The 15,260-nt window shown below is 32.4% G+C and overlaps 1 protein-coding gene across 1 annotated transcript; it reads right to left on the reverse strand.

The window, feature by feature from the left end:
- Positions 1 to 7,463: 7,463 nt before the first annotated feature.
- Positions 7,464 to 15,260, reverse strand: LOC106714680. The gene is made up of 3 exons (XM_014507780.2): positions 15,051 to 15,260; positions 8,812 to 8,960; positions 7,464 to 7,809 (listed from the first exon to the last, which is right to left on the reverse strand). The coding sequence occupies exons 1-3, from the start codon at positions 15,109 to 15,111 to the stop codon at positions 7,606 to 7,608; spliced, it is 414 nt and encodes a 137-aa protein (XP_014363266.1). The 5' UTR covers positions 15,112 to 15,260; the 3' UTR covers positions 7,464 to 7,605.

A 15,260-nucleotide genomic window follows, 5' to 3' on the forward strand; every position in this document is an offset into this window, starting at 1 on the left:
CTTCGCTATTGTCTTTACGCAGCGCACGTGCATCCCCGACCATTAGAAGGGTTGGGGCCATAAATCCATCGAGTTCGTTATCGCATTCTCTGTGCGGGCTGTCCATTTGATCCTTTGTTCATATTTTTAAAGTGCAAAATTATTTTTCGTTGACTATGAAGAAGCCCCAAAAAAACAAACGACGGTAATAAACACCTAAATCCCTTTTGTTTTTGAGGAATGTTTATTGCGTGCACATTTCGTCTTTCGTATTTTTAAATTTATTTTTCATTGTTTGTTTCTTATCTACGCAATGACAAAAAAATCCTATTTGTACGCTTTTTCAAATGAACCATAAACGATTTTTTTTATATTTTTTGCTGTCTTTAAACTTCAATATTAAAATAAACATTTTCGTCGCCAACAAAGTTTAGTTGTAATTTAGTTACGACGTTGAAGAGTTATGCACACTTGATTATTTTGATTGCAATTCAACGCAGTGTTTATCTTTTTTACTAGATTTTTGCGTTTCACGTATAAGACAAAGTGTATGTATTTAGAATAAAGTACTTTCGTACCTTATGTTGATTTTATAACAAAATCATGTTCTAAAAAAAAAGTGATGTTAAATAAATGAAAACCAGTTTTAATGTGAATAAAATGTAATATAGACTTTTCGAGATATTTGTGTAAATGTGAAATAATTAATAAACTTTGAAGGTGTCTAGCGCCTAAACTTCGCAATATTTGATAGAGGTAAGTTTGGTTAAATCGTCACTATTTTCTAACAAGGATTCTGCGGTACTCTTTTGATCACGTCTTTCCCGGCCGCTCGGTGTATTGTATAACCTACATACACTCGGACTCGCTCGTTCTCTCTAGTTCTCGGTCACCATTCGACTCGCCGACGGTCCCCGAACATAGCCGAACTTACGAATGTAGCCTGATGCTTAATTTAAATAAAATGACAACACGTCAATAAGTGTCTATTGTTACAATTAACGGACTAAATTAACGGAAGTGAAATTTAACGGAAGTTAACAAGAGCGTTAACACTTTTTGAATTTAACTTAAAAGTTAATCCGTTAAGGAAAATGTTAACTTCGTTAATTAACGATTAACGGATTAACGAGTTAATGCCCAGCTCTGGTTATAATGATATACATAAGATATGCAAAATGAATTTCAAAACTGCCAACATAATGATAAAAGTATTAAATACTATTTCGTAAGCAGAAAAGTGAAACGAAAAGAGGATTTTACTTGATAAAAGGCCTCTTTCAAACTATTCAGCAAATGTCTGGCGATAAAAAAACAACCTCGGTGCACTGAAAAGGCACAGAAAGGCGGAAAATGTCACACAAACGCTGTTTTTAAGCCCAACTTATCTCTTTTGCTGCACAATGTTCTGTTAAACGCGCAGGTAATGCATTCGTAAAAACGTCTTTTTTTATTTTTTATCACAGATTTTTAGCCGACTTTAAAAAGAAGGTTATCAATTCGTCTGTATTTTTTACGTGGTTACCACGTAACTCAGCACTTGGTGCTCCAATTTTATTACTTTTTTTAATCAAAATAAAAAAATAGGACTCGCTTGCAAACACTATTGTAAGTGAGTCCTATTTTTTTTATTTTGTAAAATTTGTATTAGAAATTTGTACTAAGAAACTTTCTCATTTATCCGATGTTCTTACGGTGAAGGAAAACATCGGTATACGCCAGCGTTGTTAACAAAGGTCTAGTTTCATATAGCTTTGGATAGGCGCGACTCCTAAGAGTTATAACGTATATGAGCTTACGTCGTCTAACCTTGTTTGCGATTAAATTAAAGTTAATTCTTAAACAAATAAATCTTACCTTTGAATTAATTAATAGAATACATAAACATGAACGTTAGTTTTGCTTGTTAACGCTAACAATTTGCGCGAACATTTAGATTTATAAATATGCAAATTCCCTTCCAGCGTGAATCTCGTTCTGCAAACATTTCCATTGTAATGAGTCACTGATATTTCCAGCTTTTAACTTCTCGAGCGCTCGTCGAGGCTACTTTTTTAATGATGCACTTGAAAACATTGAACGGGAAAAATTAAATGATACTTGGGGATAAAAATGAAATATTTACGGGATTAATTAAATAAATAATTTTATCTAAATACTTTATAATAAACTAGCTTTTACCCGCGACTCCGTCCGCGCGGAATAAAAAATAGGAAACGGGGTAAAAATTATCCTATGTCCGTTTCCTGGTTCTAAGCTACCTGCCCACCAATTTTCAGTCAAATCGATTCAGCCGTTCTTGAGTTATAAATAGTGTAACTAACACGACTTTCTTTTATATATATAGACGAGCCTTTGACCCGCGACTCCGTCCGCGCGGAATAAGAAATAAAAAACGGGGTAAAAATTATCCTATGTCCGTTTCCTCGTTCTAAGCTACCTGCCCACCAACTTTCAGTCAAATCGATTCAGCCGTTCTTGAGTTATAAATAGTGTAACTAACACGACTTTCTTTTATATATATAGAAATATAGATAATCTTGCTATAGCAGTTAAAATACGTAATAAAAACATATTAATAAATTGTTTAATTAGATTAGTAGCCTCCGCTAGTCGAAGTAATATAATGAAGCTCCTAGGAGATTGTTTAGAAAGAAAAAGCATTGCTGAGATTATTTTATCCTATCTAAGTAAACTACTATAAATCAAATTTTAATTTATAATCTATTATTATATCGTTAATTTAGATATTTTGATGAGGATTTTTATAAAATTCACGGTTCTTTCAGTTATCCATAAAGAATCGCTGAGTAAAGTAAAACAATAGATTGAAAGGAAGGATTCGGCCACAGGTTTTGGCACTGATAAATTAATGGAACAAAATTTATGATCCTTCAAAATGATTTTTTTTTAAATTTCAGTCAAAGATTTTTTAAACCCATGTATTTTGTGCGGCATTGTAATGCCAAAATTTATAATGATTTATTCAAAGCGCTGGATTCGAAAAAAACATTTATCGTATTTTAAAAATGCCAATTTCTTGTAGAAATTTAAATGGGCCATAAGTGAGCTATTAAATTATAATCTTTTAGGTTACTTTTTTTAAACAAAATAATTATTTTGTGAAGAGAAACCTTGATCAATTAACCTTGAGTTTCTGACTCTAAAATCACTGTATAAAACATATGGTCATCCCTGTCATTATCTTTAACAAGACAGAGATAACAATATGTTTTAAACGGAGATTTCGGTCTCAGAAACCAACCGTAAGAGTAATAAGTCACTTAGATTGTATTCTATATGACCGAAAATTATTCATACATTAATTGTTTAAATTAAAGTTAACAAGTTAATTAAAAGAAACAGTCACGACCCCTGTTGGGTATAGGCCTCATCCATTTTTCTCCATTTTTCCCTATCTGTTGTCCTTTTCCACCAGGATTTTCCTGCTACTTTTTCGTCTGACCATCGGGCTTTGGGTCGTCCTCTCATTCTTACCCCTTTACCGGGCCAGACCATAGAGTTACTTGCTTTGTCAATCTGTTGTCCTTTGCGCGCATCACGTGTCCCGCCTATTTCCACTTAAGGCGCTGCGCTTTGGTGTATGCGTCTATTGTTTTTGTTTTTTGTCTGATAGATGACCGAAAATACAATGTAATAAAGAGTTGTTTGTTAAAAAAACAGGTACCGTAAGTGTAAAAGTATAAAAAGTTGAATATTAACAACGTCTTTGATTGTAGCGTTGCGTGCACGACACAGCGAGTCACGAATGTTTGCGTGTATAATTATACCTAATTATATTTAATTTAAATTTCTAATGTACTGAATACATATTTCTTTATAAGCTCAAGTTAGCTTTACTAATTGTCTTACTAATAGTTATTTAAGCGCCATAAAATCGATAAGTGTGCCTACGTATTACACAATAAGAACCAATTCTGTAATTTTAATTTGATTTTTTCCGCCGTTTAAGTTTTAACAAATAATACACTTTTTTTCTTATTTTTCTGAATTTATATTACAAAAAAATGTACTAAACAATTTTCATCACTGCTCCACACAAAGTTGTCGAGATGTTTGTTTATTTAATGCGCTCTCCTGTAAAATTTTACTTTTTGTAGTTACTCAAGTTTACGAAGGGACCGTCGATATACACTTATCTGAAGAAATGCTTAAACACCATACAAGATTTTATATTTAGATATCCTGAAAAGAATATCATTAAAATCATTAAGTTGATTTTATTTAGTAATTATAAATTATTACTGAAGGTGAAAAATAAAACAACATATTGTATTGTATTAGATTAGTATTTAATTGAGCTAGTTATAAATAATTTCTTGCGTAAAAGTTTACACTTATAATATTAAAAAATATATTGATTTGATAAATAAGTATTAAACATATTAAATAACATAATATCGTCTATTTTTTTAGTTTTTTGCATTCATATGATATGATAAAATGTTTGTAGTTATATTAAATTGTTAGGGAAAAAATAAGGTTCGTATTGTACGTTCCCGATAAGAATATGCGCGTGAAAAACTTAAAATAGTCAAAATTCTTTAAAATAGGATAGATTTTAACAAAATATGTGTAAATGCTTTATAACATCAAATTAAAAATAAATCATTATTTAAAAAAATCCCCTTTTTTTAGAGACATATTTTTATTTATGCACATTCCCATTTGAAACGCATTATATTTCATGAATTATAACGTCAAAATTATATTATTTTGTGGTACTTAAACGCCATCTTTAATTTTACAATAACTTAGAAGCAAGACAAATACTGGTTGAAATTACGGTGAGACTCCACTGTCGTAAAACCTATATCACAACAATATAACCATAGATTACACTCTCTAAAAAAACAACAACAGATAAACATTGAATTAGCAATAAAACACATATTGGTGTCTCGTGTTATTCAAAAGGAATAGGAGTGATGACGAATATATACAGAAGTTACGACAGTTAAATTTTAACCTCCCAATCCGGTAATACCTCCCAATCCGGTAATACCTCCCAATCCGGTAATACCTCCCAATCCGGTAACACCTCCTAATCCAGTAATAATAATGAAGTAACAGCCCGAGCCGAGGCTCCTGAGGGAGCCCTCGAGCCTAGTTACTCTTAAACGAGGTTTAGGCTAAGCGCCATCTGCGCCCGGCCACCTCAAGCCCCGTGAAACTGTAAATGCCTCATCAAGGCAAACAGTGACTACACAGTCACGAAAAAAAAAAGTTAAATTTCTCTTTTGGCAAGGCCGGCTAGGACGCGATTCCGACGACCGCCCTGGGTGCTGGGTGCTGGACAGAAAGAGGCGCCACTTCTGCGATTTACACAGTCTCACATAACCCTGTTAACTGTCCATGCCCCCCCGCAAGCATGGTAAAAAAAAATATTGCGCCGAAATAATCTCACCCAGGTCTTATGATTTAGTAGACCTAAATCCGTTACTGTTTATTGGTTATATCTTAAAATCTAAACGTTAAAGCTGTGACTTATTTTTATACTAATTATATGCAAAAAATAACAACCAATATTATATCACAATTAATTCAAAAAATTTTGACACTATTGTGATGCATAATTAAAATAAATAAAACAAGGAGTGTTCTTAAAATCATTAAAATAATTTTAAATATGAAATTTGTTTCTATATTCTGTTAAAAAAATAATAATAAAATTTATTTAAATAAGAATAACTTTATTTATAAATTAATTTATACTTGCAATTAATAGGCCATAAGTGTTCTAGATTATGTATTATTTATAACGTGAAGAGACGTTATTTAATGAGTAATTTTACTTCATAAATTATCAATTGCTAATAGTCATATTGAAAGTAAATAAGTTTTTTGTGACTTTTATAAGATTAATTAAAGGTCACGTGTATATATAGAGGTGTAAATATTTTATATATTGATTTCTATAAATATACCACTGGATACGTAGCTGTTTGGAAATGACAGCTTTTGTTTTGCTTCGTTCCGACTTGAATGCGCCAATTGAAGTTACAGTTGGTTATTTCGATGTCTATTATTAGTTCGAGTTTCTAAAACCGCTACAATCAGCGCTAAAATGGCGTTAATCAAATAAGCACTAAATACCACCTCTTACAGCCTATCCAGTGGTAATAGATGTCACTGCTAATATATCATAGTGTTTACACTACATTAAATTTTATATGGCTGATGATATGATCTAGTTATTTAAAGCTATAACTTGAAATGTTTCTAATTACAATATTAGTTGGATATCCTATGAAAGAGAATTGAAATTCGAGTACACATAAACTTTAGGTCAAGTACACCAAAAATAATTTTTGGCATAGACAATTTTTAGATCCAAAATGTCAAAGTAATCGTCTAATGGATGTTGTGTTTTGTGGACAGCACAATGCTACACTTTTGTCTATCTTTCAGTATTAAGTTCTAGTAAATGTCTCACCCATTTTTCAGTTAAATGTTGCTATATCTAACTACTCGTATTTATTTCCTTATTATTTTTGTATCCTAATTTTAATTATTTAAAGACAAATTCTATGTGCGAATTATTAATTGTCTAATGATGACAATTATTTCGTAATCCATATTTTTAATTAAATGTTTTCTTGTCACATTGTATTTTTTCAGAAATAAACATCATAGTCGCTACTCAGTTACATAAAATTGGTCCGAAAATTTCATTCATAATATCTTATTTATTATCTTCAAAGAATTCATTACGCGGGACCTAGCGCGGGAAACGAAAGTTGTATTCTATGAACGTCAAAAAATGGCGGCAAAAACATCATTATTATCAGTTGTTAAACATATTAAGCTAGTTTTGAATATAAACGGTTGTTCTGCAAATATTTTAAATATTAATTAATTTTACATTTGTAAAACCTCAGTTTTTTGACAATATTTAATTTAAAATATTTGGACAGCGATTATATTGTCTTTCAGCATAGATAGCATTTATTTATTGTAGATTTTTTCAGAACCAAGAATATCTTTATCTACGAGTATAATTAAGAATGCATGCAAAGGGTAATTAGAAGCTATTATATCTTCAGAAATATTAGGAAATACAAAAATTCTACATAAATGTCTTATTACTATAGATTTGACTTAGCAGCAAGAGGTAAAGTGGTATTAGAAGAAATTTGGCATTTGGAATATAAATTTGAATGTACGAGAGAAAATATTTAACTAATTTTCATTTAAGACGACCATTTAATGAACCACATTGAGTAATCTAACTGTAATGTAGATAAATTCGTCTATGGTCACAACATTCATACGATTTATTGGTCGTCCATAGTTTTTTTTTACATAACAGATCATATAAATTTCATCGAATTAAACGATGTGTCACTTGAAACAGATTTGTATAACATAATATTCAGTTTTATTAATATTAAATTATACCAACTTTTTATTTCTGATTTGAAACAAAATGGAGAAATAAATGTCATTATTTTTTAGGTTACTATTTGAACAAAATTTAACCTCAAAACACAAAATGGTTAAATGAGCTTAAATTGTAGTAACATCGCTGATCTGCTCATTAATCACATTATTATGTGTGTTTATTGTCGCAATACTTTTTCATACTTTCAATGTCTCCCTGTCTCAGACGAGTCTAGCAACTGCCACAGCCAGCAAGGAGATACCAGCTCGGAGTCTAAGTGAAGGTCTGAGCTGAACGGCGGAGGAGTTACCAGCCAGGATCAGAGCGCGCAGACGCTGCCGCTCCCGATAACGTGTGTCTTCGCCCGGGGGGTCCAGGCACTCAAACTCACAACAGCGCTCACCAACGCGGAAGTTTTTACAGAACTGTTGAAAAAATGGAATTATATTACATTTTTATACTATTAGATGCGTAAAGAAGTGAATTCAATTTTGACGGCTGATAGAGATTTATAGAAGAGTAGCCATTGTGCTGACATTCCGTAACTAAAATGACAGAAAGATGATAATTACTACCTAGTTTTAATTTTTTTTTGTAGTACGAAGTCACGAACGAGTAAACCACTTGATGTCACTGAAACAGCGTGGTGACCGTTGTCCAAAGACGTCTGTATTAAAAGTTAGACAACGATCCTTTCCCTTTCGTATATATTCTCTTCCCCGCTCAATTCTCTTTCCATATTTAATGGTCTATCTGTTAAATTCGTTTCATGACTTAAATACCATAAAATCAAATCTGTTTTAACGCTTAAGTTATGATGACATACGTAACTGTCTAAAATAGCAAGTGTATACAACGGTTTCCTAAGTAGGACAATTGGTCCTTTCAAGCGCTCGATATTAAAGGCTGAATGTAACCTTGAAATACTTTAGCGGCATGCCTCTGGTTTATAGGACGGTAATAATTGATTACGTTCATAGTGAGCGCTACTAAAAATAACGTTATTGCAAATTCAATAACTTTGCTTCACTGGTAAGAAGCCTGGGGTTATTTTATATTTTTCTTTTAAAAAAAAAGAAGGGAAGTATCTTCGGAGGAGGGAGTGAAAAGATATCATTTTTTTTTCTTTAAAGATCGTCCTTTGTTTTGTGGAATTAATCGAAGCCCGTTAGAACTCAATAAGATAAGACTGTAACCATTCAATGACTGAGTGTGGCAATTACTCTAGTTCAGTAATTCGCAAACCCCCGTTTAAGATAGGGGAAATTGAAGTTGAAGCTTCTCACAAGAATGTAGCAAGTGGGTTTACCAAAACCGGTCTTTAAAGAGATAATCTACATGAACATAAGTATGTAGTTACAGCATATTGTGAATATTTATCTAGGTAATCTATTCTTGTTACTTGTTAGATCAAGTGATAGACTCACGTAGGGCGGGTCGCAGTAAATGGCCTTACACCACATCGGCTCGGCGTGATAGCAGACGCAGAGTGAGCAGGCACCCGGGCCGGGCACATACAACAGCCCGTGCGCCACTGGTTTGCCCTCCCAGTCCGTGCAGCCTTCCTCCATGCACTCTGCACACACACGTAATATAATACTTTCAATATTTGACATTACTTATTACTTTACCATTTACTGTAGCAGCATTTAACGTGTTAATACATCAGATAACAAATTAGTAAGGGCCTACATACCGAATTTTGGCAAAACTTTATTTCAGATACAAAATGCTAACAATTTGTGTTGATACTTTATTTAACTCTAGTTTTAGTTGCTCAACACTTTCTGTGCCACCGAATCGCGCTGAAATTTCACTACGATTCATAAAATCCTTGTGGCATTTAAAGTGTTAAGCTACTGCTAAAACTTAATTATAGACAATTCTGAAAGCAAGCATTAGATCATTAATATTTTGTAAATAAAACAAAACAAAAAAAAAGATATGAAAAAAAGAAAATAACAGAAAAATCTTTTGTAAGTTCTGTAAAAAAGACAAATGAATAATTTATTGTAAATCAAATGTAATTAAGTTTAGCTACTAATATTTCGTCTACTAAAGCTTTTAATACGTCTTTTGTCTATTATTAGAGAAGTTTGACGTCTGTGGTAATATTTATAGCTTTTATATCGGGCGATACAAATTCAAGATTAGGTTGTGACTACATAAAACAAGGTGTGTTTATTTTAAACAATATATTAGTGATTTAAAATCTAATGTTACTTACTAAATAACAGGAAATTATAGTATCAACTATCTATCGCCCGCGACTTCGTCCGCGCGTTTAAAAAATAGATAGTAGCCGATTCTCAGACCTACTGAATATGCATATAAAATTTCATAAACATTGGCCATCTATCGTATATCTGTTCAACTGATGCCAAACCGCCGTCTATTAGGAATTTATAGAACTAACCGAAAATAAACACTAAAGTCGTAAGCATTTAATTTACAATAAAAAAAATTGAGATAAAAACTACTCTATCTCCCAAGTTGAACCAAATTACAGATGCTTACAAAATTTGATAAGAATTGGTTCAGAAGTTTCGTAGTTTATCGCGAACATACATCGTGAAACGAAATTTTTATAATATACTAGCTTTTACCCGCGACTCCGTTCGTGCGGAATAAAAAATAGAAAACGGGGTAAAAATTATCATATGTCCGTTTCCTGGTTCTAAGCTACCTGCCCACCAATTTTCAGTCAAATCGATTCAGCCGTTCTTGAGTTATAAATAGTGTAACTAACACGACTTTCTTTTATATATATAGATAAGATATACGATAGGACAAAGCTACATTTTTTAACAGCCACATTTTTTAACAGCCACAAGATTTGCTAATCATTAAAATTACTCTACTTGGTTTTATTTTTATTCTTTGTGTATTTCAGAAAGAAATTCAGGATTTAGGGGAACACAACTTGACAGCTTTTGACGTTGAGATGGATCACTGGAGCCTACCTAACTAAATACAAATATAGAGCACTAGTTGTCGCCCGCGATTTCATCCTTGCGGAATTAAAAAAACTTAATAAGTAGCTTATATGTTCTTTCAGACTATGCTCTACTTCTATGCCAAATATCATCAAATTCCGTAGACCCGTTCCGGAGATACCTTCAAATAAACATCCAACCATCCATCTAAATATTCTCATTTATAATATTAGTAAGATATACACACATATACTATGTATTATGTATATAAATTAACAAGAAACTATGTGTATAACCTCAAAAAATAATATTAGACCCTATTCAGTTAAACACGTTTTTTAACCCTTTGACCGCCGCGAATTGATATTATTGACATCAATATGGTGATATGTTTCACCATATATATGTATCACCACAATGCTTTCGGTATATATACTTCATTATTTATTGGTTAAGATTACATTTCGCAAGCCTACGCATAACAATGTTTCAATAACCATGATTTGTTAAACATTCCCGCCGTGCGCTAGAGTCGCGTTATAAAAGGGTTGACGTATGTTTAAGCTAAAATGTATTTGAAACACTGTCTAAATATTTATAGTGTGGCCCATTTAAACTATCAAATATTTTGTGCTAAGATCTCGGAGTACGTAAAGAGATCATTTTTAATTGATTATTTTGCATGATTGAACTGAAATTGTATAGCTTATATAAAATGTATTACATCATGAAGAAACCTTATCAGTGCGTTTGTTTACAATCCATGTTGTCAATCAGTTGTCACTGTAGAAACTGACAGATTATTATAACCTTATTAAGCAATCATAGATAACATTAATACAGCAAATCTAAATAAATAAAATAGCCTTTGTTGCTTTACAACTTCTTTAAAATGAATACATGCCTATTTACTAAAAACTAAATCGATTTAATTGATTCTAACTTTCATTTGAACGATCGACAACTGGCTGTTTCTGTTGACAAAGAATTCCAGGTATTACTGTCTCTCGCTACGCGGATCCGTAACGGTCCAGCTATTTTCTTGAAGTCATCTTCCCATCTTTTAGTTTGCCTGCCTCTATTTCTTTTTCTATCACTTGGATACTATTCCGTTAATAAATTGGTACATTTCTCTTTGCTTTTTCTTAGCATATGTCCCGTCCAACGCCATTTAACAACGGTAAATCTGTTCTCTTTTTTTTGTAAATTTAGTGGCGATAGAAATGGATTTTCGTTATAAAAAATATTGACTCAAATTCGGACACTATTATAAAATGTACTTTCCGCACATCAGTAATTATTTACTTAATAACTTACTAACTAACCTAATAAACTTAACTACTTGAACATGTCGTTATAATTATTTATATAGTGATTGAAATATTTTTAATCTATGTATAATTCGAGATCAAATTAATAAATAGTTCGTCATATAAACCACATTTCACGCACAAGTATCAGATCTGCCACAAACTGACTCTCCCATAAGCCACCGAAATACGTTCAATTTTGATTGCAAATTTATTGTTTGGGGCACAATGCGTCTTGTTTCGGTCGGTTTAGGGATATTTTTGACATTAAAGTCGCTTTACTACGTCTAATTAATACATATATGTTTATTAATACATATATGTTTATTAAAGTTTACGAACTATTAAAAATCTTGAACACGCCAATTTTAAAATTCAGTTTTTTATATTATACGGTAGCAAACGAGCAAGCGGATGAATTCGCCGAAATAGCGATGAGACCGCTGCCCATAGACATCCGCAACTGCAGATGCGTTGTTTAACCCCTTCCTATGCGTTCCCTCCTACGTCAAATCCACTTCCTAAGAGACTAAAGTTAGGCATAAATATTTTTTAAAAGATGATTTTTACAATATTTGAATAAATAAAATAAAATAACTTTTATTTCGGACCAGTTACATCCATATAGTGTTAATAGAAAATAAAAATAAAACAACAGATCCTACGACTATGTTAGTAAAATATTTAATTAATATTTGCAAAACAAAAAAACGAATTACACGATTTAAGGCATGTTATAGTATTTTGGAATAATTCACTAATTTGTTCTCAAGTGCAGTACTCAGAATTGTTAAGGACCAATTTCTCATAATAAGTCACTTAGGAGATCACTTAAGGACCCAATGTCGCAGTTAAAGATAAAGTTATAAACCGAATGAGTTTTGTAAAAAAAACTTTGAACATTTAACAAATCTATGAAACATTTTCATGTAAGCAAAGATGACAACCCTAGGTACAGTATAAGGCGTGGTATACTTTTCATCTTGCTTTGTTTAGCTCGCATCCGGGTCAGGCACTTAACCCAAAAAATTCGACTTAGACGATGCATTTGACAAACGAAATTGTAAGAAAAGTTAAGACTTTATATAAAAGATTTCAGTGATATAATTTAGACCATAATTTTACCAAAAACAGCTTTGTATAGAAAACATGCTTATTTTACTAGATTCTTAAGAAATCTCTTTCATGAAAGTATTCATGGTCTTAGAGAGGTAATGGAAACAAGCCGTGGACAGAGCGGTGTGGAAGCAACTCGTCGACACATCAGTGAAGGCACTTCAAGATGAGCAAAACCTTCAGTAATGAAGAGCACAAAGGAGAAGAAAGATAAATGGTCTTAATATATGCAGCGATTGATACGATTTCTTAAAAGGTATACACAATCGTTTAACATATTCGTAGCACACTTTAATATCATAAGGCATAAAAAACCCTTATGTTTATTTATCTATTGTAACTTGAATCGCTAAAAAATGTCTGATGAGTATCTTATGAAGTAGAGCGCTGCGGGGGAGGGACGTGCGAGGAGTTTCAGCCAGCAGTCCAGCAATGTTCCGTTCCGGATGTTTTTCCATCTACTAATCTATAAAATAAGTGTTTACCTTTTAAATTTAATAAATAACATGTTTTTTTTATTTTTATTGTATTACCTCAAGAGTAACCAATGCATTTAAAGTATAAATGTCGCATTGCTACAAAAGTTTCAATCACCGCGCACAAATACAATCTGCATGACTAATGCAGGACTCGTCCTGTCACGTGCGGTAGGGTTGTCACTCAATGAATTTATAAATATTATTTAAAAAATGTGTATAGTATATAGAATTTTATATTAACATATGTGAATTTTTATTCAAAAAGATTAGAAGTAAATCTTACTAATATTATAAATTCGAATGTTTGGATGGATGGATGTTTGAAGGTATCTCCGTAACGGCTCAACGGCTCAATAAAATTTGGCACAGACGTAGAACGTAGTCTGTAAGAACACATAGGTCACTTATTACGTTTTTTTAACTCCGTGCGGACGGAGTCCCGGGCGAAAGCTAGTATTGAATAAAAGCGATATTGTGTAAGAAAAAAAATATTTGTGTTTAGAAGAGAGTGGTAGCCCTATTGATCGCGGAACCGCAGTCACGTCACGACACTTTTCACAAAGGAAACAGCTCATTCCCTTGCACCCCTTCCCGGCCGGTCATCCCCCGTTTCCCCCTTCTAAGGGTTAAAAGGCGTTCTTTATCAAGCAAGTTAAAAGTTCAAGTCAGTAAGCTAAGAGGTTGTTTTTGATTTAATGTGAAAAATACTGAAACTGCTATTTGACGTGTATTTGTTATTTTCCTAACATCTCTATCTCTGAAGGCGTTAATTACCGAATGTAAAATAAGAAATAAAATAATTTAAAAAAAAAACAAGAAAATGGGTGTTTTTGACTTAAACAAAATAAAACAAGAATAAGTATTTTTACTATTTATTACTGTTATAGACTTAAATAATTTTCTAGAATTTGCCTTTTTTAAATAAAATTTTGAATCTATAACGCAAGATTCTTTCACAAGTAAAAAAATGTTCTTTGTTTTACCTATTTACCTTCCGAAACAGAATTCTATTCCGTTTTATACTACGCAACGAATGGTCTGGTTTAATACTTATTATATTTATAACGTATTCACAATTTCTAGTATTATAACTGTGTATCAAGTGATAAGTTTAAACCTTATCACACGTGGTAACATACACTACCGAACGTAACCAGTTGGGCGACTGCGTTCATAATATGGAATTGTTGTAAATAATAATTTTTAGGCCGTATTGATTAAATTTTTTGTGTTTTAAACAATAAAGGGAAGTTATTTTAATCATATATTTTTTATCACGTTTTCGAGTATTAATTTTAACTTATTATACGTTGAAACGTAAAACATTATAAGAAATTTGCTACAAATACGATAATTACATACTGCAATGTTTTTAGTCATAAAAGAAACTGAAAATCTTCCTAATATTATAAATGCGACAGTTTAGCTAGATGGATGTTGTTAGAAGGTACAACGTAGCCTTAAGTACACATAGGCTACTAATTAAGTTTTCTTTTAATTCCGCTCGGAGTCGCGGGCATCAGCTATTAATTGTAATTCTTAAAAAATAAAACAAATCAACGACAACAAATTTTTTTGCTTAATTGCATTTTAAATAAAATGAAATAAAAGCATTTTAGAAAACAAATTGATTTGTATATTGCTACCACTCTTGAAAATCATATACTGCTCCAGTAAAAAAAAACTTAACACAATCGAAGACCCACTTAAAAACAACTGTAGAACAACGACAAGTAAAACGTAAAAAAAACTGACAAGAAACAAAAAAAATTAAAAACACTGCATTAAGAAATATCGCGGTAAATATTTGAAATTTATAACTCACCAACGAGTGAGGCGAGTAGAGTTACTACGAACACGACAGCAGCGTGCGACGCGCGCGACATGACTGCTGTGCTGTGCTGGACTGCTGGATGAAACTCCTCGTACGTCCCTCGCCCGCAGCGCTCTCCCCGCGACCCTCCATTGCGGCACTGCGCTCGCTACGTCGTAGCTGTCCGTTGACGACACGTAGTCGCTACGATATCAACGCCTA

This window comes from Papilio machaon, chromosome 20 (assembly GCF_912999745.1).
Source record: "Papilio machaon chromosome 20, ilPapMach1.1, whole genome shotgun sequence".
NCBI lineage: Eukaryota > Metazoa > Arthropoda > Insecta > Lepidoptera > Papilionidae > Papilio > Papilio machaon.

What these genes read in the sequence shown, in the direction of transcription:
- LOC106714680 (XM_014507780.2), bottom strand. Translation starts at nt 15,111, where the DNA reads ATGTCGCGCGCGTCGCACGCTGCTGTCGTGTTCGTAGTAACTCTACTC. An exon ending in TCTACTCGCCTCACTCGTTG is followed by an intron (nt 8,961 to 15,050) that starts GTGAGTTATAAA and finishes GTGTGTGTGCAG; the next exon opens with AGTGCATGGAGGAAGGCTGC. An exon ending in TTTACTGCGACCCGCCCTAC is followed by an intron (nt 7,810 to 8,811) that starts GTGAGTCTATCA and finishes TTTTTTCAACAG; the next exon opens with TTCTGTAAAAACTTCCGCGT.